General features: G+C 59.2%; 1 protein-coding gene across 1 annotated transcript in view; it reads left to right on the top strand.

Moving 5' to 3' along the window:
- The window catches only part of POLE (DNA polymerase epsilon, catalytic subunit), a 35,001-nt gene extending 15,224 nt beyond the window's left edge, over positions 1-19,777 (top strand). Inside the window, exons 24-49 of the mRNA XM_074606883.1 lie at positions 385-542; positions 2,038-2,233; positions 2,954-3,168; positions 3,461-3,563; positions 3,748-3,828; positions 3,902-4,024; positions 4,112-4,330; positions 4,655-4,864; positions 6,107-6,250; positions 6,610-6,750; positions 11,990-12,143; positions 12,230-12,336; positions 13,619-13,795; positions 14,179-14,402; positions 14,552-14,772; positions 15,312-15,516; positions 16,055-16,228; positions 16,515-16,640; positions 17,167-17,299; positions 17,412-17,595; positions 17,713-17,844; positions 17,952-18,145; positions 18,357-18,557; positions 18,845-18,970; positions 19,097-19,186; positions 19,399-19,777. Coding sequence (XP_074462984.1) covers positions 385-542; positions 2,038-2,233; positions 2,954-3,168; positions 3,461-3,563; positions 3,748-3,828; positions 3,902-4,024; positions 4,112-4,330; positions 4,655-4,864; positions 6,107-6,250; positions 6,610-6,750; positions 11,990-12,143; positions 12,230-12,336; positions 13,619-13,795; positions 14,179-14,402; positions 14,552-14,772; positions 15,312-15,516; positions 16,055-16,228; positions 16,515-16,640; positions 17,167-17,299; positions 17,412-17,595; positions 17,713-17,844; positions 17,952-18,145; positions 18,357-18,557; positions 18,845-18,970; positions 19,097-19,186; positions 19,399-19,512 — 4,152 coding nt within the window. The 3' untranslated portion in view covers positions 19,513-19,777. The remainder of the gene's footprint in view (positions 1-384; positions 543-2,037; positions 2,234-2,953; positions 3,169-3,460; positions 3,564-3,747; positions 3,829-3,901; positions 4,025-4,111; positions 4,331-4,654; positions 4,865-6,106; positions 6,251-6,609; positions 6,751-11,989; positions 12,144-12,229; positions 12,337-13,618; positions 13,796-14,178; positions 14,403-14,551; positions 14,773-15,311; positions 15,517-16,054; positions 16,229-16,514; positions 16,641-17,166; positions 17,300-17,411; positions 17,596-17,712; positions 17,845-17,951; positions 18,146-18,356; positions 18,558-18,844; positions 18,971-19,096; positions 19,187-19,398) is intronic.
- Positions 19,778-22,531: the final 2,754 nt, after the last annotated feature.

Genomic DNA, 22,531 nt, shown 5'->3' with positions numbered 1-22,531 from the left:
GTCCCACAGCTGCTCTCTGCCCTGGAGAGCATCTCAGCGGAGGGAGCGGCTCCGATATCCCCGCAGCAGAGAGGGTGGTGGGTAAGGGGCCGGGGTTGGGGTCTGCTCACCTGTGCAGGCTGGAAGTCCAGGCTGGAGCAAGGTCCAAACCCATCCTCTGCTTGCTCCAGCTTCTGTAAGACAAAAGAATATAACCTTAGGGGCCAAAGCATTTTTATTCTCAACAGGCAGGTCAGATGTTTTGATTTTTTGAGTCCTAAATTGTGCTGTAGCTTTCAGAGGGGTGCTCAGGGATCCCTTTGGGCAGGGTGTGCCTGAGGGGCACCCCCTGGTGTACCCATCCCGGCTGTTGGGTGAAGCTGTTCTCTGGGGCTTTGCCCGTAGGAAGGTTTCACGAATGATCAGTACCAGGAACTGCAGGATCCAGCCTCTCTCACCTACGTCACGCGCTCGGAGAACAGCATCTTTTTTGAAGTGGATGGACCGTACCTGGCCATGATCCTCCCAGCTTCCAAGGAGGAGGGCAAGAAGCTGAAGAAAAGGTGAGATTTCAAAGCTCAAACTAGTATCACTTCCCCCAGGTAACGGACTGAGGGCCTCTCTCCCTTCGTGCGTGTGGGGCACGTTGGTCCTTGCCCCTGGAGCTGGCAGTGTGCTTGATTCCCTGGCTTTAAATGGTTCCTTACACCTGATCACCTTGGAACCCATGAATGCACTTGCCTCCAGTGCCATACTATGGCAGTAAATTTTAGAAGATAACAGCAACACAACTTTCTCCAAGTGGGTGGTGACCAGATACGATCTTGTTTGGCTGCGAGGTGTGGAGAGCTTTGACTTTCCTTCTGAGGAGTTCTTGTATTGCTTATATTCAACCCAATCTGTTTAAACTCACCGGTTCCTGCCTTCCCATCTCTCAGGAGTTCACAGACCTCTGGCAATGCTTCTTCATAGACGTTTCCCCTTCCTTCTCCATCTGGAAGAAGGAACAGGTCCTGCCATTACTGTCACGTTATAGGATAGTTGTGCTCAAACTTCACGGATTTCTCTGGAGCCTCCTAAATAGGAGGGTGAGCTCGAGCAGTAGCAGCCACTTGCTAGAGGGGTGCCCACAGACCTGGGTCTGGCTCCAAGAAATGCTGGCGCTGCCCTCCAGCACCCTCTGTCCTTACAGCTCTGGGCTTCTTTGGGCTTAATGTCCCATCGGACGAGCTCCGGCATCCACCGTCTGTGTCAGAGCCTTTCTGCAAGCGACGAGTCCCTACCACAGGGGTTGAGGTGATGCCAAGCACTGAGCGGGCTCTGCTCGCAGGACTCTTAATCTCGGGCCCTCTTGGTTTCTTGAAGTTTGGGGATGTTAGCAAGTGCATTTATTTCTTGGTCGCTTTCCAACCAAACCAGCCTGGAGGTGGCTGGCAGGCACCAGCGGTGGTGGTGGTGGAAGAGAAGGTTGTGCCCACGGGAACACGGTCAGGTGGGAAAAGGGCTGGCGAGACAACGTAGGTTTGAGGATCCCCTCTCTTCCCTTAGCTGATGCGCCTCTAAGGTTTTTCTTGAGACACACGCATAATTGGCAGGGCTGTGAAATGCAAAAAAAATGCGAGAGAAAAGGGGAGATGGGCGAGTGTTCTTATAGTTGTGTCATGGCTACGTCCAGTTTCCTCTGAACCCCTTTGCCGAGCATCTGAGCTGACAAGTTTCCTTCTCTCTAAACCTCTACTAATAAACCTAATATCTTCCTCCGTTCTCCCACCCGGGCTCTCACCTCCTGCCCTTTACTTGTGTGCAATTAAGATCGTTCCCCGGGTCGGGATGGAGGAGCCGGGGCACGAGCTGACGTGCTTTTGCAGACCAAGTGGAGACAGTTGGTAGAGCAGCTGTAGATATTCCAAGATCATCCCAGTGCCGAGCACCACGGCTCCGTTGACCACGTTGGATGGCGCCATGGGGAGAAGCGCCCTGGCAGGAGGGACACCAGCGGGATCCTGGAGAACGCGTCCCTCGATGCCGGCCAGGTTTTGCCCAGGCTGTGTCTCCTAGGTACGCAGTATTCAACGAGGACGGGTCCCTGGCTGAGCTGAAGGGATTTGAGGTGAAGCGCCGAGGAGAGCTGCAGCTGGTGAAGATATTCCAGTCTTCCGTGTTTGAAGCCTTTCTGAAAGGTAGCACCCTGGAGGAGGTCTACGCTTCTGTGGCCAAGGTGGCTGATTACTGGCTGGATGTCCTCTACAGCAAGGTAAGCACGGGTCAGCACGTCTGTGCTCCCAAGGTGGAGCCGGAGAAGAAGTGTCGGAGCCAGTCAGGCACTGTGGGGAGGGTGGACTTCACTTGGACAGAGTAGGTGGTCCGCTCTGATGGTCGCTTCCATCTGATTTTTGCTGCTTTGGTTCTCTAGGGCTGCTGCTTAGTGCCTTTTAGTGCGAAGGCTCTTCATTCAGCTGTGGCGGTGGGTGGGTGGTGTCCTTCTCCAGCCATCTCCATCGTGAAGCTGGTCTGGTGGCCCTCGTTCCCCGAGGACGTTGTCTAAGGGCATTCACCGAGGCAGAAAATGAGGGAGCCGCTTGCCTGCGGAGGGCTTTAGGAGGAGCACAGAGGCGTCAGCTACGCAATAACTGGGGAGAGTAGGGAAAATTGCAAGAAACTGTGGGGGTGAGAGGGACTGAGAGCTTCCCGTTTCGCAATGACCCTTGTCCGACAAATCCTTGGTGAGCCCGGCTACTTTGCGTGAGCATCACAAAGCAGTGCTGCCACAGCCCATCCACAGGATAAACCAATGCAGGCTTCAGAGCCACGCTCTCTCTTTCCAATACGTCACATGGGCAGCTGCGACGGGGAGAAATTCACGGTCTTCCTGTAGAGACCCACAGCAGTGGATGTAGGCGCTCCCTGTATCTGCCAGCAGCAAGGTTAGATCATTACGTTCTTGCTAGCTTTGGGGATTTTTCCTCCCTTGCAGGCTGCCAACATGCCTGATTCAGAGCTGTTTGAGCTGATCTCCGAGAACCGCTCCATGTCGCGCAAGCTGGAGGACTATGGGGAGCAGAAGTCCACCTCCATCAGCACTGCCAAGCGCCTGGCAGAGTTCCTGGGGGACCAGATGGTGAAGGATGCAGGGCTGAGCTGCCGGTTCATCATTTCCAAGAAACCAGAAGGGTCTCCAGTCACTGAGAGGTAACCCCCATCTTGAGGGGCCAGGGCTTTTGCCAGCGCGGGGGCAACCAAGAGGGGAAGGGCAGGGTAGCAGGAGGTGAGCAAGCTGGCGCGGTGTGGCCAAGTGATCAGCCATCTGCTGGCTCAGACCATGAGCAAGATGAGCAATGGGTAATGCCGGCTAACCACTGCATGGTGGCTTCCCAGGGGTGGGAGGAAAAGCCTGGAAGCTTTCTGCAGGCTGGGAGAGGGGGTCGTGTGGTGCCGGGACCTTGCTTCAAGCAGGTAATAAGTGCTTCCCTGCCTTCCCCAGGGCCATCCCCCTCGCCATCTTCCAAGCCGAGCCCAGCGTGCGCAAACACTACCTCCGAAAATGGCTGAAGAGCCCCTCGCTGCAGGACTTCAACATCCGTGCGGTGAGCGGAGCATCCCTGCTCCGGGACGAGGGCTCGTCCCTTCGGAAGCATGACCTGGGCGGTGGCTACTTGTGCTTACGAAGCTGGGTGCTGGGGGTGGGGGTCCCGGTGAGGCGCTTGATCCCGCATCTGGTTGTCTTCTACGCGGCTTTCTTTGCTACCCACTGCTCTGCCCTCTTCACAGATCCTGGACTGGGACTACTACATCGAGAGACTGGGCAGCACCATCCAGAAAATCATCACCATTCCTGCAGCCCTGCAGCAGGTACTGGGCGGTGGTGGGGCAGGAGGAGGGCTTTGGTCGGGGGAACTCAGCGTGATTTGGAGATGTTCTCCAGGTAAAGAACCCAGTGCCACGGGTCCGGCACCCAGATTGGCTCCACAAGAAACTCCTGGAGAAGAACGATGTGTACAAACAGAAAAAAATCAACGAGCTCTTCACTTCGGAAGGCAAGAGACAGGTAAAGAGGGTGAGGGAAAGGTGCTGGCTGTGCTGGTGGGGCTCCTCTTCTGCAACCCGTGTCCTCCTGCTGTCCTTGTGTCCTCAGGTCCTCGCCAACCAGCCCCCAGAGGGGACACCCAACTCACAGATTGGCGACATAGAGGACTTTGGGGCAGCCAAGGCCCTTCAGCCACTGGTTCCCATCACAAATAAGCGGAAGCGCGTCCCTGCAGCAGAGGAAAGCCAGCAGACGTCCCAGGACCTGGAGCTCTCCCAGTCCTGGCGAGAGATCCTGGGTCCACCTCCGCCCCTGGGCACCACCAAGGTAGGTTGAAGCAGACTGGGCAGAAGATGCCCTGGGGCTGTGCTCACCCACCCGAGCAGCTTGGGTGCTGCCATGAGCAAGCTGTGGGGTCTCCTGAAACCCTCCGCACATCCATGGCTCAGGGCTCCAAGGAGAAATACAACCAGGAGATGGAGAAATACAACCACTGTTTGGGAAAAGGGGGTGGTGGTGTCTTCACAGCTGGGTCAGGAATGTGATGTGGGGCTGGGGGCTGGGGGGCTTGGCTTTGCGGAGCAGTGTTGGGGGGCTGGGAAGCCTGTGCTGGTTTCTGGCTCGGCTCATGCGTGCTGTCTGGCTCCTCAGGAAGAGCGGCTGGTCTGGCTGCGCTACCACCAGAAGAAGTGGGAGCTGCAGGCTCGGCAGCGGCGGGAGCGGCGGAAGAGGCGGCGTCTGGAGGACGGTGGGGAGACAGCAGGTGGAGGAGTGGTGCGCGATGCCCTCTCCAAGGGGCTGAGCAGCTACCTGCGCAGGACAGCACGCAGCATCCTCGACTTGCCCTGGCAGATCGTGCAGGTACTGGGGAGGGAACCGGCCCTAGTGGGCAGCCCGAGGCGTAAGCCTTGCGTTTACACCGTCTGTGGTCACGGACTGCTGACCCCAACACCACTGGTGTTCGCCCTGGGGAGGCCAGGTGGGGCTGCGAAGCCTCACGCTCACGCACATCTGCGTGGAAACAGGAGCCCACGTGGTCATTCTTGGTGGTGAATCTGGGACGTGCGTGTCGATCTGCCAGTGGGGCAGGTCCAGGTCGGCCCATGGGCAGCACGGGGCAGCGGTCACAGAACCACAAAAACACCGTCAGATGTTGGAGGCAGCTCTGGGGTCTGTCTGGTCTAACCCCCTCCTCAAGCAGGGCCACCCAGAGCCAGTTGCCTCGGACAGTGTCCGCATGGCGTTTTGAGTATGTCCAAGGTTGGGAGACTCCACAACCCCCCTGGACACCCTGTGGCAGGCCTCAGTCACCCTCACAGTGAAAAAGTGTTTCCTGATGTTCAGAGGGAACCTCCCGTGTTCTGGTTTGTGCCCACGGCCTCGTGTCCTGCCACTGGACACCGCTGGGAAGAGCCAGGCTCTGTGCTCTTTGTGCTTCCCTTCAGATATTTGAATACATTGACAAGATTCCTCCTGAGCTTCCCCTGCTCCAGGCTGGGCAGTCCCAGCTCTCACGGCCTTCCCTCATGGGAAAAATGCTCCAGTCCCCCCTTCATCCTTGTGGCCCTTCATTGGACTCTCTCCAGTACGTCCATGTCTCTCCTGTACTGGGGAGCTCAGCGTGCCTGTGACGGACACAGGATTCCAGCGCTGCCTGGAAGCAGACAGCAGACAAATGCAGAGGCAGGGTGGTGCCATCATTTGGGCTTTTCACAAATCCTCGTTACGCGCGGCCGTCTGAGCCTAGCCCCTTGCCACCCACTTCATCTTCCAGAAAGGCCGTCAGAGCTGCCGGCAGCCCTTGTGCAAGCACGAGCTTGGGGCGGGACGGCTGGTCCGGGCCGTCAGAGTGACCTGGCTGTCATTAAGGGTCAGCTCGAATGGGTTGGCCAGCCTTAGCCAGTTTTCTCCGTGGTGCCCTGGGACAGTAGCAGGACATGGGGACTCTTAAAGATGACTCTTTAGGCCCTCTGTTCTCTTTGTGGCCACGAACTGGCCGTATAGATCCACAAAGTGCTCTGCAGCTTAGACATAAGCACTGGAGCGTGTCGGTGTTAGAGCCGTTAGGGTACAACGCTAACTTTGTACCCCCGTGACCCGCAGATCGCCGAGACCGGCCAGCCTGGGCTGTTCAGGCTGTGGGCGGTGATCGGGAGCGACCTGCACTGCATCAGGCTGAGCATCCCCCGGGTCTTCTACGTCAACCAGCGCGTCCCGAAGCCAGAGGAGGGAACAGCCTACAGGAAGGTGAGGATCTGCCCCTTCTGGAAGGGGAGACAGCTGCTTGTGGTGAGATAAGGTGCTTCACCTCCGCCGCAAGCAGATATTACAAGCATCTGCCTTGCAGGCTCGCACTCTCCCAGTCCACGGATGTACCTCATCCGGTCCCTGGTCCCTCTGCTATAATCCCTGCCTGCCCAGAAGGCAGGTTCTCTGTTACGGGAATTAGTAACAAGCACGAGCATAAACCACCGATTTCCTTATGAGAGAGGAGCACCGGGAGCTGGGCTGGCTCAGACCCCAGCTCTCGCAGCCCTTCGATGTGCCCGGTCTCCTGGCAGCGGTGGTACGATGTGCCCCGCTAAGCGTGTCCCTTGCCTTCACAGGTGAACAGGATCCTGCCCCGCTCAAACTTGGTTTACAACCTGTATGAATACTCCGTTTCCGAAGACATGTACCAAGAGCACATCAACGAGATCAATGCGGACCTCTCTGCTCCAGACATCGAGGGAGTGTATGAGACGCAGGTAACGCCCCCGGGCGCGCACTGGGAAGGGTCGCTGAGGGGTAGCTGGGTACCCAGTGGCACAGAAGGGCACCCGGCGCTTAAAAAGTCAGCAACTTGGTGAGACATCAAAAATCAGAAGCCCCGCACACCAGAGGACCGGGGAATGTACCCGCCTTCGCGTGGGCAGAGATAGTGAGTATCAGCACGTGGTTCGAGGCACGTCAGGGAAAGGAGGTTTGGTTTATTTGAAGTTAGGAAACTTTTGGGGAAAGAAGGCGCTTAAGCAGAAGGGGCGATCTTCCTCAAAACCAAACCAGAGCGAGCCTGCTGATGTTTGAAGCAGAACAGATACGGGGTAGTTAGAGTAAAGACAGGGGAAAACCCAACACGCGGGGAGTCGCACTGGGTGCCCTGTCCTCTAAAAGGAGGTTATAAACGCTTTAGAAAGAAGAATAGGATACAACTTGAAAGTTTGGGAAGAGCAAGAACAACCTAAAGAAAGTTCAGTACAAAGCAATCGAGTCAAAATGAAGTTTACCGGCGCTATCAATGCTGAAAGCCTGAAAATGAAGACGGGAAACGGGGACGCCGGCTTCTAATGGGGACACTGGTTTGTTCAGCAGCTCAAAACCTGGTGACAGGAATTTAATCAAGATGTTGTAGTGCCAGGACCTGACCTCTACGGAAGTGGCAGAGTGGGCTGCACCGTTGTAAGCGTGGGGCTCCATGTTAAAGAAGGCAGAGAGAGCAGTGAATTTGCTACTAAAATGCAAGGTAGAATTATTACGGATCAAAAGTCTTTGCCTAAGTAGCAGAAGCTTGGTGGGAGCAGCGGTGCCATTGGCTACAAAATGCAAGAGGCTGCGAGGGCAAAAGGAGCCTCAGCAACCTGGGAGACTTCAGCTACCAAAGTTATTGGTGTAGCCTGGAAAGTGTTACGGTGGGGCAGGAGGAAATAAACCATTTTTAGCCGCCTTAAATTCCTGCTTTCAGAAAATTTGGGATGAAGGTCGCACAAGGCAAGGCACAACTCTTAGTTTAGTAAGCAGCGCCTAAAACTTCTTTCAAATGACTCCGCCAAAGCGACTGGCATGGACACAAATTCATCGTAGCTGTAAGAGACTTTCTGGTAGCAAACCTGAGTCCTCTCCACTGCCATAGCATTTAACAAGTGGGACTTGGTAAAATCAAGAAGCAGAGGAAATTAAAATTCGCAACTGAAGTAACACCAGGGTCACGGAGGTGTTTTAAAGATCTAGAAGGAAGTGAGATGATCAAGGGGTTGCAGCATCTGTTGTGCAAGGGGAGGCTGGGCGAGCTGGGACTGTTCAGCCTGGAGCAGAGGAGGCTCCGGGGACCTTCTCGATGGGAGGACTAAAGGAGAGGAGCCAGGCTCTTCTCAGTGGTGCCCAGGGAGAGAGCGGGAGGCAGCAGGCACAAAGTGGAACGTGGGAAATTCCGTGTTAACATCAGAGAAAACTTCTGCAAAGGTCACATTCGCAGGCCCTGGTCCTCATGGGGGACTTCAACCACCCCGATATCTATTGGAGGGACAACACAGCAGGGCACCAGCAATCCAGGAAGTCCTTGGAATGCATCGATGGCAACTTCCTTCTCCAAGTGGCAGAGGAGCCAACGAGGAGAGGAGCCGTGCTGGACCTTGTCCTTACCAACAAGGAGGGGCTGGTGAGGAGCGTCAAGCTCAAGGGTAGCCGTGGCTGCAGTGACCATGAGATGGTAGAAGTCAAGATCCTTCGGGCAGCGAGGAGGGTGCACAGCAAGCTCACTACCCTGAACTTCAGGAGAGCAGACTTTGGCCTCTTGAGGGACCTGCTTGGCAGGGTTCCATGAGACAAAGCCCCGGAGCAGGGAGAGGCCCAAGGAAGCTGGCTAGTATTCAAGGATCACCTCCTCCAAGCTCAGGAGCGATGTATCCCAACAAAGAAGTCGTCAGGCAAAAAGCCAGGAGGCCTGCATGGATGAACAAGGAGCTCCTGGACAAGCTCCAAAGCAAAATGGAGGCCTGGAGAGGGTGGAAGCAAGGACAGGTAGCCTGGGTGGAATACAGAGAAACTGTCTGAGCAGCCAGGGATCGGGCTAGGGAAGCTAAAGCCCAGATAGAGTTAAATCTGACCAGGGACATCAAGGGCAACAAGAAGAGCTTCTGTAAGTATGTCAGTGATAAAAGGAAGACTAGGGAAGATGTGGGCCCTCTCCAGAAGGAAAGGGGAGGCCTGGTCACCCGGGACATGGACAAGGCTGAGGTACTCAATGACTTTTTTTGCCTCGGTCTTCACCGGCAAGGGCTCTAACCACACGCCCAAGTTGCAGAAGGCAAAGGCAGGGACTATGAAAATGAAGAATCACCCACTGTAGGAGAAGGTTCAAAACCATCTGAGGAACCTGAAGGTGCATAAGTCCATGGCACCTCATGAGATTCATCCATGGGTCCTGAGGGAACTGGTGGATGAAGTTGCTAAGCTGCTTTCCATTATATTTGAGAACTCATGGCAGTTCCTGCTGACTGGAAAAGGGGAAACGTAACCCCCATTTTCAAAAAGGGAAAAAAGGAAGACCCAGGGAACTACAGGCCGGTCAGTCTCACCTCTGTGCCTGGCGAGATCATGCAGCAGATCCTCCTGGAAACTGCTAAGGCACATGGAAAATAAGGAGGTGATTGGTGGCAGCCAACGTGGCTTCACCAAGGGCAAGTCATGCCTGACAAATGTGGTGACTTTCTATGACGGGGCTACAGCATTGGTGGATAAGGGAAGAGCGACTGACATCATCTACCTGGAGTTGTGCAAAGCATTTGACACTGTCCCGCACAACATCCTGGTCTCTAAATTGGAAAGAGATGGGTTTGATGGATGGACCACTCGGTGGATAAGGAACTGGCTGGGTGGCCACACTCAAAGCCTTGCAGTCAACGGCTTGATGTCCCAGTGGTCATCAGTGACAAATGGTGTTCCTCAGGGGTCAGTACTGGGACCAGTGCTGTTTAATGGCTTTGTTGGCGACATGGACAGTGGGATCGAGTGCACCCTCCGCAAGTTTGCCGATGACACTAAGGTGTGTGGCACGGTCGGCGTGCTGGAGGGAAGGGATGCCATCCAGAGGGACCTGGACAGGCTGGAGAGGTGGGTCTGAGCCAACTTCATGAAGTTCAACCAGGCCGAGTGCAGGGTCCTGCGCACCTGGGTCATGGCAATCCCAAGCACAAATCCAGGCTGGGCAGAGAAAGGACTGAGAGCAGCCCTGAGGAGAAGGACTTGGGGGTGTGGGCGGATGAGAAGCTCAACACGACCCGGCAACGTGCACTGGCAGCCCAGAAAGCCAACCGCATCCTGGGCTGCATCAAAAGAAGCGTGGCCAGCGGGGGTGATTCTGCCCCTCTGCTGTGGTGAGACCCCCCCTGCAGTGCTGTGTCCAGCGCTGGAGTCCTCAGCACAAGAAGGACATGGACCTGTTGGAGCAGGTCTGGAGGAAGGCCACAAAGGTGACGAGAGGGCTGGAGCGGCCTTCCAGTATCTGAAAGCTGGAGAGGGATTTTTCACAAGGGCATGCAGCGATAGGGCGAGGGGAGATCTAGGTTAGATAAGAGGAAGGAATTTTTCACTCTGAGCGGGGTGAGCCCCTGGCCCAGGTTGCCCAGAGAAGCTGTGGTTGCCCCATCCCTGGAGGGGTTCAAGGCCAGGTTGGACGGGGCTTGGAGCAACCTGGGCTGGTGGGGGGTGTCCCTGCCCAGGGCAGGGGGGTGGAACGAGATGCTCTTTAAGGTCCCTTCCAACCCAAACCATTCTGTGATTCTATAAGGTGGTCGAGCGGTTTGCCCAGAGGGTTGTGGGGTTTCCGTCCTCAGAGATACAGAGAACCCAGCTGGACACAGTCCTGGGCAAGGAAAAATCCATCTTGATCTTTAAACGCCTGCAGTGCACTTGTGAGCATGGCCTCCAACAGCCTGTAGCAGGACAACGCAGGAGAATAACGAGGGGGATGCGAGGGAGGGAACGGTTTCCTCGAAGGGATGGGACTTAAGGACGTGGGAATGCTGATGTACTTTAAGAAGGTAGAATGTACTTTTAAAAAGGTAAAATATATTTTAGGAGGTAGAATCTCTCATTGAGTAAGAATAAAGAGCTGTAAAAGGTCACAAGGCCCTGTGAAACCAGACACTTGGTACAAACAATGAATGCCTGACTATTGAATATACCCTTGAAGAAGAACAGAAGGCTGATAACGAGGAACATCCCACCCCAGGAGGTGCCAGAACCGGCTGAAAACCAGACGGCTGCTGGATAAGGCATAAAGTCAACAAAAATTTGCAGGATCTGGGGGAAAGGCAAAGGTGGCAGTGGGAGATCGTACCCACCAACTCGACTGGAGACCGAGTTGGACTACCTCAGTCCGTGGAGCACGCGCACGTCCATTAAAGGACCTTGTAGCTTTAAATGACAGCTTTTAGGGGGACTGTACTAGCCACTGGAAAGGGTTAAGATAAGGTACTGACCAATAGTTGTCACTAAGGGTGTGCATTTCTGTGGTTTGGACAGTATGAATATTCCCAAGGGTTTCTCGGCCGGTGTGCTAGCTTTGTGGATTACCACCTGCGAGAGGCTGGAACTTTAAAATAGCTGTCTCCAAGCTTGCTTAAGCTTCTGCAACCCGCGGGCAGGCCTGCAGGCCGAGGGGGAGCGTGTCGTGGCTGTCCGGCACCTTCTGCAGACCCTCCTCTTGCTCACCAGCCACCCCCCAAGACTGCCGTAGGTCGGGCACGTTGCCCCCCGTGGAAAGGGGGCAGGCCTTTGGCTCTCGGAGTGGCCGGACCCTGCCTCCCCTGGGGAGCCGCCCCGACGCCTCCCGTTAACCCCAAACCTGCCGAGGCACGAGGACTGTGCTGAGCCCAGCGCCGCCCCAGCAGCGGGGGGCAGGGGAAGCCTGCGTCCCGAGGTAGCACCAACCCGTAAGTTGCAGAGCTGCAAGATCGCCCGGATACCGCTCCGCGCATCTTCCCAAGCGCCTGCCGCTGCCCTTGATAGTCGGGTCTGGGGCTCGGTGGGGACACCTGTGAATTAAAAATTCAGATACCTGTTCCGTTTCTCCAGCACTGGCAAGGGTGATAATTCCCAACTCATGCCAGAGGCACCCCCGGTATGTCCTGCCTGTGGTTTTTAAGCCAGGTTGTTCTAGGTCTGAAACCCCCAAGAGGAGCTTAGTTGTGGCAAGTTCTTCCAGCCCGTCTCTCCCCATCGTTACAGGTGCCGCTCCTCCTCCGTGCCCTGATCCACCTGGGCTGCGTGTGCATGGTCAGCAGGCAGCTCGTCAGGCACCTGGCAGGGCGAGAGGCCGAAACCTTTGACATCGACCACCTGGAGATGCGCTCGCTGGCCCAGTACACTTACCTGGAGCCAGGTGAGGCACCTGGGAGAGGGGCCGGTGGGGCAGCCGGGACCTGGCCCCCGCGGGTACCGCTGATGCTCTGTGCTCTGTGTCCCTAGGAAGTATTCGCCACATCTACCTCTACCACAGCTCCCAGGGCAGCAAGGCGCTCTTGGGCCTCTTCATCCCCTCGCAGCGCAAAGCTGCCGTCTTCGTGCTGGACAAGGTAAGGTGGGACTTTGGAGACTGGGGGGTTGGGAGTACTGGGGGGTGAAAAGTTGGACGTAACCCAGCAACGTGCGCTGGCAGCCCAGAAACCCCCCCACGGCCCGGGCTGCATCCCCAGCAGCGTGGGCAGGGGGGCGAGGGGGGGGATTCTGCCCCTCTGCTCTGCTTTGGGGAGACCCCCCTGCAGCGCTGCCTCCAGCGCTGGGGCACCAACAGCAGAAGGACACGGAGCTGTTGGAGCGGGGCCGGAGGAGGCCCCGGAGATGCTGGGAGGGCTGGAGCCCCTCTGCTGTGGGGACAGGCTGAGAGAGCTGGGGGGGTTCAGCCTGGAGAAGAGAAGGCTCCGGGGAGACCTTATTGTGGCCTTTCAATACTTAGAGGAGGCTTTTAAGAAAGACGGGGATATACTTTTTAGTAGAGCCTGTAGCAATAGGACAAGAGGCGACAGTTTGAAACTAAAAGAGGGCAGATTTAGACTCAATATAAGGAAGAAATGTTTTACGATTAGGGCAACGGAGCTGGTGAGGGGTCTGGAGCACAAGTCCTGTGAGGAGCGGCTGAGGGAGCTGGGGGTGCTCAGCCTGGAGAAAAGGAGACCGAGGGGAGACCTTCTCGCTCTCTGCAGCTCCCTGAAAGGAGGGGGCAGCCAGGGGGGGTTGGGCTCTTCTCCCAAGGAACAGGCGATGGAACAAGAGGAAACGGCCTCAAGTAGCCCCAGGGGAGGTTTAGGATGGATATTAGGAAAAATTTCTTCACCAAAAGGGTTGTCAAGCATCGGAACAGGCTGCCCAGGACGGCTGAGTCTCCATCCCTGGGGGGATTTAGAAGACGGGCAGACGTGGTGCTTAGAGAGACGGTTTAGTGACGGGTTTTTGTCAGAGTTCGGTTGATGGCTGGACTCGGTGGTGCGAAAGGTCCCTTCCAACCCAGGCAATTCTGTCATTCTGTGATCCCATGGTGAGACACTGGGCCAGGTTGCCCAGAGAGGTGGGGGATGCCCCATCCCTGGAAACATTCCAGGTCAGGGGGGACGGGGCTCTGAGCAACCTGATCTAGTTGAAGACGTCCCTGCTGATGGCGGCGGGGGTTGGACTAGGTGGCCTCTAAAGGTCCCTTCCAACCCAAACATATATGATGATATGAATGGGGGTCAAGCAGCAGGAGGTTTCTCCACATGTTGCACATCCCATCTTGTGATGGACAGAGGGGAGAGACCCCCGGGACCAGGCAGCCCGGGGTCCCTCTCCCGACTGCTCCAACCCGGTCCCCCTTGGGCGCAGGTACGCAGCAACCAGATGCCGAATCTCACCACCCTCTTCTCGGTGGAGCGCAGTGCGCTGCTGGAAAAGGCGGGTGAAGAACTGCTGCCCCCGGACAAGCACACCTTCGAAGTGCGCGCCGAGACCGACCCCAAGGCCATCTACAGAGCCATCCAGCGGCTACTGCTGGGCTACAAGGTGAGACGAAGGTGTGAGGAAGGTCCCTGCGGGACTCTGTTGATGCCGGCACGTGGGAAGGGGAGGGTGCTGTGGAAAGCACTGGTGCACCAGTTCCGACAGCGCCTGCATGTATCTGCTGGCCCGAAGGTCAAGGGTGGAAGTGGGTGTTGCTCAAGGGCTTTGTCTTGCTCGGGGTGGTGTGCAGAGGGCAGCGCCAGCAGCAAGGCCACCTCAGTGTCTCCCCCAGCCAGCTGGAGGGTGCTTCAGGCACGCTGGGGCGTGCTGCCCGCCCCGTGGGGACCTGCGGCGGGGACGGGGCATCCGGCACTGCCGGTTTCCCGCTGAGCAGAGGCGCTCGCTGGAGCGGTGCACCGGGACACGTCCTCCTCTTCTTCGTGCAGGACGAGCGCCGGGGCCCCACACTGGTTGCTGTGCAGTCGAACTGGGACCTGAAGCGTCTGGCAAGCGGGATCCCCATCATTGAGGAGTTCCCCTTGGTCCCCATCCGGCTGGTAGATGACATCAGCTACTCGGTCCTGGACTGGCAGCGCCACGCTGCCCGCCGCATGATCCGCCACTACCTCAACCTGGACACCTGCCTCTCCCAGGCTTTCGAGATGAGCAGGTGCCTGGGGCGGCCGCGTTCCCCTGGGGCTGCTGTGCCCTTGATGGCACCACGGGAGCCTGCCTTGTCCCTTGAGGGGACAAGCAGGGGTCCCTGTCTTCTCTGCAGTGGCGCTCACCCCACTGACCGTTCACCTCCCTGTGCCCCAGGTACTACCACATCCCCATTGGGAACCTCCCTGATGACATCTCCACCTTTGGCTCTGACCTGTTCTTCTCGCGCCACCTCCGTCGTCACAACCACTTGCTGTGGCTCTCGCCCACGGCCCGCCCGGACCTGGGGGGGAAGGAGGCTGACGACAACCGCCTGGTGATGGAGTTTGACGAGAGAGCCTCGGTGGAGATAAACAACCCCGGCTGCTACTCGACAGGTGAGGAGGGAGTTGGGGTCGTAGTGCTGAGTTGGGGCAGACCCGGGTCCTGCTTTGCAAGCCCTGCAGAAGGATGGACGTGGTCTCCAAAGAGCCTCTGTGTTGGCAGTAGTCAGCAGCAGCTTTGGTGTTTCAGCGGTGATCCGGGCAAGGCGCATGCAAGGGGCATGTCCCTGGGGCAGGGAGGTCTCGCCCGCAATGCGTGCGGGCATCCGAATGCAGACTCTTTCCCAATTCATGGCCACCAACAGCAGCACTCGGAAGCAGCTTGAGTGGCGCTCAGTTCTTCTGAGCTCCTCTGCTGCGGCTTCCAGAAAATAAATGCTGTTGCCCAGAGGGTTAGTAGGGCCAAGGCTTGTTGGAAGCCAAGTCTCGGTCAAGACAGTCATGGCTGTGAAAGCCTCTCCCCACCCGGTGGGGCAACAGCTATAGATCACCCTTAGAACTGTGACGAGCGCTTCTGGCAGAGGGGGGCAGGGAGGGTGTCCTCGGTGGTCCTTTGCCCCGCCTGCCTGCTGAGAGGTCGTGTCTGCTCTTAGTGTGTCTGGAGCTGGACATCCAGAGCCTGGCTGTAAACACGGTGTTGCAGTCCCACCACATAAACGACATGGAAGGAGGCTCCAGCATGAGCATCAGCTTTGACGTGATTCAGCAGGCGTCCCTAGAAGACATGGTGACGGGGAACCAAGCCGCCAACATCCCGGCCAGCTATGATGAAACTGCCCTCTGCTCCAACACTTTCAGGTATGGCCCTAGGAGGCAGCAGGAGGTGGAGCGTCTGGTCTCCATCCTGGCAGGTCCCACTGGGGGTCCTGCCTCTCATTCCCTCCTGGCTTTAGCCTTTCCCAGACTTGTGCCAGCAATGGGGCTTGTGGGGTGCTCTGAATATAAATTCAGGTCTCGAGGGCAGGGCAGGCATCTTCTCCAAGAGACTCTTGAAGATCCTGAGCTCAGAACTTCCTGGTGGCTCAGTCAGTAGATACCTGGGGATGTTGGTGAACCATAGAATTGCCTGGGTCGGAAGGGACCTTTCAGATCACATAGTCCAACCATAAAGACTTTGAAGACTTTACCCTTTCCTGTTTCTCCTTTCTTCGTGCTCCGCCAGGTTCTAGAGGCACATATTTACCCTGGGGATCACGTGCCAAGGGCTCACACATCTCTGCGTTGGCAGAGTTCCCGCTCTAAATTCTCCAGCGTATCCGAAAACATGTCCCTGTCTGGAAGGGGGAAGGGGTCGCTCATGGCTGGTGGGGTGATGCTGGTCTCTGTTCCCTGGCAGGATCCTGAAGAGCATGGTGGTGAGCTGGGTGAAGGAGATCACGCAGTATCACAACGTCTACGCAGACAACCAAGTCATTCACTTCTACCGCTGGCTCCGCTCTCCTTCCTCCCTGCTCTATGACCCGGCACTGCACCGCACGCTCCACAACATGATGAAGAAGCTTTTCCTGCAGTAAGTGAGACCTGGAGCACACCAGGCTGGTGAACGGGGAAGGCACAGGCATGGTGTTGGTGACAAGGATGCTGCTGGCACCCACAGTCACTCCTCTCTGCCACAGCCTCCAGAGAGGTGGGCAGTAGGTTGGACCTCCTGTACCAGTAGGGTGAGCTCCCTTGCGTGGCGTCACCAACGTGCTGGACTCTTGACTGCTGGATCAGCGTGTCCTCCACGGGTTGCATCCGCTCCCGGGGCTTTGCCTTCCTGCCCGCTGACTCCCGCTCCTGTGCCCTCCCTTCAGGCTGGTGGCTGAGTTCAAGCGGCTGGGCTCCTCGGTGGTTTACGCCAACTTCAACCGGATCATTCTGTGCACCAAGAAGCGGCGCATCGAGGACGCCATCAGCTACATGGAGTACATCATCAACAGGTAGAGTGCCAAGCCAGGACGGGAGGTGAGGCTCCCGGATGATGGAGCTGAGGCAGGGCTCAAGGGCAGGGAGGATGCTGATTTTTTTTGCCTTTTGCAAGGCCTTAGCACTGTATTCCTTGGGTTTTTGGGGTTTTTTTGGCAAAGCTCCTGAAGGGACTGGTTCTCTTGCTGTCATGCCTGGAGCAGGGATCTGTCCCTTGGCTGTCCTCTGTGGGTAATGTTCCAAGAACACTCATAGGATTCAACCCAGAAGAGACCTTCAGGAGAACTTGAGGTGCCCAGCTCCTCATCCCCTGGCTGGCTCTCAGCATCCCAGCCACAGCGTACCGGCACGGCAACGCAAGCACAGGGAGGCGACTCCTCGGGCATGGCGTCTCCTGGGGTCCCTGCCAGTGGTGGGGTGGGAGAAGGGAACCCTCTCTCTCCTCGCCAGCATCACCTCCTCCCCACGGCGTCCCACGGAGAAGGCTCTGAACTGGGGACGATGTCAACACTGTGGGTGACTGCAGTCTTTTCTCTCCAGCATCCACTCCAAGGAGATCTTCCACTCGCTGACCATCTCCTTCTCCCGCTGCTGGGAGTTCCTGCTCTGGATGGATCCAGCAAATTATGGAGGTATCAAGGGAAAAGTGGATCCTCACATCCATTATGGGGAGGTAAGAAATGGGAAGGGCTCAGAGGAGCAGCAGGGTGCTGGGGGTCGAGCTGAGCAGGGAGGTGTTGGCTGGGCACGAGGAACTGCTGCGATACCATTGCCTCCTCCGGAAGGATACCAGCAAGAGGCAAGCGTTGGAGGAGGAGGACAGCGAGGAAGAGGAGGTGGTGGGGGAAGAAGAGGAGGAGGAGGAAGGGGAGCCGAACGTGGAGGAGCTGCTGGAGAACAGCTGGAACATAGCGCAGTTCCTGCCCCAGGCTGCATCCTGCCAGAGCTACTTCCTGATGATCGTGTCAGGTGAGCTGTCCCAGGGATGGGACGAGGTCACTTGTGCCTCCCTGGTGCCAGAGCGACCCTGCAGCGGGGCGGCCGCTGGCGCTGGCTGGAGCTGGAGCCTGGCCTGTGTCTCCCCAGCCTACATTGTGGCCGTGTACCACAGCATGAAGGAGGAGCTGCGGCGCAATGCCCCTGGGAGCACTCCCGTCAAGAGGAGGAGTACCAGCCAGGTGTCCCAGGAGGCTCTGGGGGAGACGGGGGCCATGCCTGGTGAGTGCGGAGCCACGGGGCAGCCCTGGGGCAGGCAGAGCGCCACCCCCCTCGCTGTCCCCATATGCCACCGTACGGCTCAAGCGCTCTCTGCTCCGTCTCTCTAGGCATGATCACCTTCTCACAGGATTACGTGGCCAATGAGCTCACCCAGAGCTTCTTCACCATCACCCAGAAGATCCAGAAGAAGATGGCTGGTTCTCGTAATGCCACTGAGCCCTCAGACCTGTTCCCAGTGCTGCCTGGCTCCTACCTGCCGCTCAACAACCCGGCTCTGGAGTTCATCAAATACGTTTGCAAGGTCAGCGGGGTGGGCCAGGCCCCTTTTCTGAAGGTTTGCAGTCAGGGCTCAAATTCTGGTCCTCGTCCATGGCTCGGATTTGCTGCAGGAGTGCTCGGCAAACAGTTTGTCTTGCCCTGCATCCGTATGAGATCATGAGGATGTGAGCTGTCCTGGTGAGGACGCTCTCTTCTTCTCTGCTGGTGGGCTCACCTGGTTCTTTTTCTTGTAGGTCCTCTCCCTGGATGCCAACATAACCAACCAGGTGAACAAGCTGCGCCGGGACCTGCTGCGCCTCATCGAGGTGGGCGAGTTCTCAGAAGAAGCCCAGTTTCGGGACCCCTGCCGCTCCTACGTGCTCCCTGAAGTCATCTGCAGGAATTGCAACTTCTGCAGGGACCTGGACCTGTGCAAGGACCCTGCCCTCTCCCAGGTGCAGCCTCTTCCCTGGGGCCACCAGAGGTCCCAGCATGGCAATGCCAGAGGCCGGTCCATCGCATTACTCGCCTCGTCTCCCAGCCCCTTTGCTTTGCGGCTCTGCTTGCTGCCGGTGCTCAACCTCACCTAAAGGCCATGTTCTGTTCACCTCCTTTTCTAGCTGCTTGGGACAGGTCTGAGCATCCCTTGCCTTTGGCCGATGCTCTGCCCTCTCCAGAAACCGGTTCCATCATCCCAGCGCTCGGGATTCTTGGTGCTCACCTCCCTCCCCTTTGCCCCTAGGATGGGTCGGTTCTGCCCGGCTGGGTCTGCGCCAACTGCCAGGCGCAGTACGACTCCGCTGCCATTGAAACGGCGCTGGTGGAAGCCCTGCAGAAGAAGCTGATGGCCTTCGTGCTGCAGGACCTGGTGAGTGTGGGGCTGCCCCGCTCTGGCCTGTCCCCCTGGCCACCTGAGGCCCGACACCTTCACTCTGCCCCAGGCAGAGGGGCTTGGCCTCGCCTCCTGGCCCACCTAAAACTCCTTGGCCTCCAGGTGTGCAAGAAGTGTCACGGTGTGAAGGAGACGCACATGCCCGTGTACTGCAGCTGTGCTGGAGACTTCGCCCTCACCATCTCTTCCCAGGTACGCCTGCACCCTCCTGCCTTGCCCAGCCCCGTGGCAGCAGCTCCCAGAGGGACAGCAAGGAGCCTGGCCGTGCCCTGTCGCTCCTCTGCCTCTTTAACTGCTTGTCCCCTGGGACCTGCTGTGCTCTGCCCCACCAGCCCTCCCTGGCCACCCCCCTGCCCCCAGGGGTGCTGGGCAGCCTCCTTCCCTCCCTGCATCCTTCTCCCCAGACCTTTGTGGAGCATGTCAACGTCTTCCAGAACATCGCCCGGCATTACAGCATGGCCTACTTGCTGGAAACCATCGAGTGGCTGCTGCGCGCCAACCCCCAGCTCCAGCAATGAGTTGGTGGCTGCTCCTCCTGCCTGCACCGCGCTGCTCGGGACACAGGGCTGGGCTCTCACGGCTGCACCCCCTTGGCCACGCGCCAGACCCCAGAGAAGCTGGGCAGCCCTCCTGGGGCCAGGGAGGGAAGGCAGGAGCCCGGCCGGCGACGGGGCTGTCCTGCCCCCAGCTGCCTGGCGTGAGGGTCTGGGGGCACCAAGGGCTGGAGCTGTGCTCCAGAAGTCTGTGCTGGCCCCCAGCTCTGGTTTTAATGTTCGATTTCTATAAATAAATGGATTGTAGAGGGCAGGTGTAATTCTTGGGGAGGGGGGAAGCAGGGGCTGTAGCCCTGTGGGGGGTTGAGCTGTGTCCTCACTGGGCAGGAAGGACCAAGGACCTGTCCCCGTCGGATCCCTGCCTGCCTGGGGGCAGGAAGGCTGCAGCCGGGCAGTGCCCCCCACATTGCCCCCTCCAGCTCCAGGGGAAGGGGCTGCCAGCAGCAGAGAGGCAGTGCTGGCCCGTGGTGCTCCCTGCCATCGCGGGCCGTCGGTGCCTGGCTCTGCCCCACCGGGCAGAGACCCCAGGGCTGCAGCTCCCCTGCGTCCCAGAGGCTTGGCTCTGCTCTGGGACAAGGGCGGGGATGGTGCCCGCAGGGGGCTGGGGGGACCCTGTCCTGTTCCCACATCCCTGCAGTGGGGCGAGCGGCCCCAGGTCCCTCCAGCTCCCAGCGAGGGTGGGACAGGAGGGCTCGAGGAGGGGGAGGCAGCCACCAGCTGTGACACCCGTGTCCCCTCCATGTCACACGCAGCGAGCAGCCCCAGGCAGGGATGCCGATACTGAGGTGCACTGACAGGCCCGGGACTGGCACCAGCGACACGTGGCTGTAGGACACGTCCCAGCCATCCGTGGGCACGACTCGCCATGGGGACAGCAGGTCCCTCAGAGATGGGGGGAACTCGGACCGTCTCCCGCAGAGCAAGCGTTATCCCACCTGCCCCTACGGCCCTTTCCAGCTCTGGCAGTACCTGGGGAGGGACAGGGTGGGCTGGCCTGAGGCTGGAGCACTCCAGGGCCATGGGCCCCTACCACAGACCATCAGAGGAGACCAACGGGCGCCGTGGTGATGGGGAGACAGGGCTGGAGACGGACACAAGGCCGTGGGGCCGGGGCAGGGCCAGGGCCATCACCTGTAGTTGTAGCCGGGGGAAGCCAAAGTCCTGTCGGGGCAGAGGCGGTGGAAGGAGCAGCGGGGGTTGCGCTCGCTGGTGGACAGGTCGAGGTTGCGGTTCCAGCTGATGGTCACCCCGATCACCCCACCCTGCAGCAGGGACGGGCAGACCTCGCACAGCACCAGCACGCCCCGGGCACAGCATCCCCATGGGCACGGCACCACTGTGGTCACAGCATCCCCACGGGCACGGCATCTCCACGGGCACGGCATCCCCATGGGGGCAGCACCCCAGTGAGCGCAGCACCCTTGCAGGCCCAGAATCTCCACAGACACGGCAATCCCAGAAGGACAGCATCTCTGCGGGCACCCAGATGGGCATGGAAACCCCACGGGCATGGCACCCCGGGGGGCACAGCACCTCCACGGGCACGGCGTCCCTGCGGCACGGCGTCCGCCACGGGCACAGCACTCCCCAACCCCCACTGCTCTCGCCCAGCCACGAGCACAGCCCCATCCTCAACCCCCCCCATCAGCACGGGGCTGAGTCGCCATCAGTGTGGGGCCACAGGCCCTCGCCGGGGACGCCGTGGGCACGAGCGCGGGCTCGGAGACCTCCTGCCCAGGGCCTGCCCGTGCGGAGCGGGACGAGGAGCTGCAGCGCCCGGTGCGCGGGGCCCAGGGGCCGGTTCCTCCCGCGGGAAGCGTTGGTTTTGCAAGGGAGAAAAGCCGTTTTCCGTCAGAGGTGACACGGGAACGGAATGAGGAGACACAGGGGCTCCAGCAAAGGCTCCTGGAACAGCTCTTCTGGCACAGACAAAAGGACGAACTGATTCCCAGCGGATCAGTGCCCAGAGGGGTGGGCACACGTTTAACCAGGGCTAATGACATTGAGCCATTTCACCAGAAAAGGAACCAAATAAACAGCTCAGCCGCGCCCTCCACGTGGAGAAGGAGAAGAGAAGGAAAGAGCGGCGGGACATCGGGAAGGGTTTGAGGCGCTGGGACAGGCCGTGAGCCCTGGAGCACCGAACCGAGGGGAAAGGGGAGGGGAAATTGGGCCGGGATCAGGGGATAGAAAGGTGTGCTTCAGGCACCAGAAGTGGGCCTGCTTGCTAGGCCGCCCGCTCGTGCAAGAACGTGAACAAAAGCGTGCTTCACAGAGGATTCTGCCCGAGCCCATTTTATTCGGACCGAAACGCATTTCTCCCACCGCCATCACACGGCGCCCGCGGGCCCCGGCTCGGCTGGGTTCGGCTGGGCTCGGCTCGGCTCGGCTGGGCTCGGCTGGGCTCGGCTCAACTCGTCTCGTCTCGGCTGGGCTCGGCTCCGCTCGGCTGCGAGCCCTGCGGGCCGGGCTGGGCCGGGCCGTGCGGCGGGAGGCCCGGGGAGCGGCGGGGCAGGTCTGGGCGCGGAGGGGGCCGGGGGGTCCCGGTGGATGCGGGCGGGGGCTGCGGGCAGCGGGCGAGTGGGCCTTGCTGGGCGGAGGCCGAGGAGGCGGCGGCGGGGCCCGAGGGCGGGAGCACCGCGGCTCCCCGCGGGAGCAGGCGGAGGCGCAGGCCGAGGCCGGGCCGGCGGGTGCCCCCGGGTGCGGGGCCGGGCCCGAGCGCTCTCCCGGGGGGCAGCTCCTCCTGCCGCCGCCGGCCCCGACCGGCCCTGCGGGCTGGGCCGGAGCGCGGCCGCGGCAGAGCCTGCCGCCGCCCGGGGGAAGGGGCCGGGTGCGGGCCAGGCTGGGGGCAGCGGTGCTCCCCCCGCTCCCCGCAGCCCCTGCGGAGCCCCGCGCGCGGCCCTGCCCCCGCCCGCCGCTGCTGGGGCCGGGCTCTGGCAGGGCGGCAGGCAGCGGGCTGCCGGCTGGGCAGGGGGGGTGCGGA

Source organism: Larus michahellis, chromosome 13 (genome assembly GCF_964199755.1).
Source record: "Larus michahellis chromosome 13, bLarMic1.1, whole genome shotgun sequence".
Classification (NCBI taxonomy): Eukaryota; Metazoa; Chordata; class Aves; order Charadriiformes; family Laridae; genus Larus; species Larus michahellis.
This window is presented reverse-complemented; position numbering and strand designations above follow the sequence as displayed.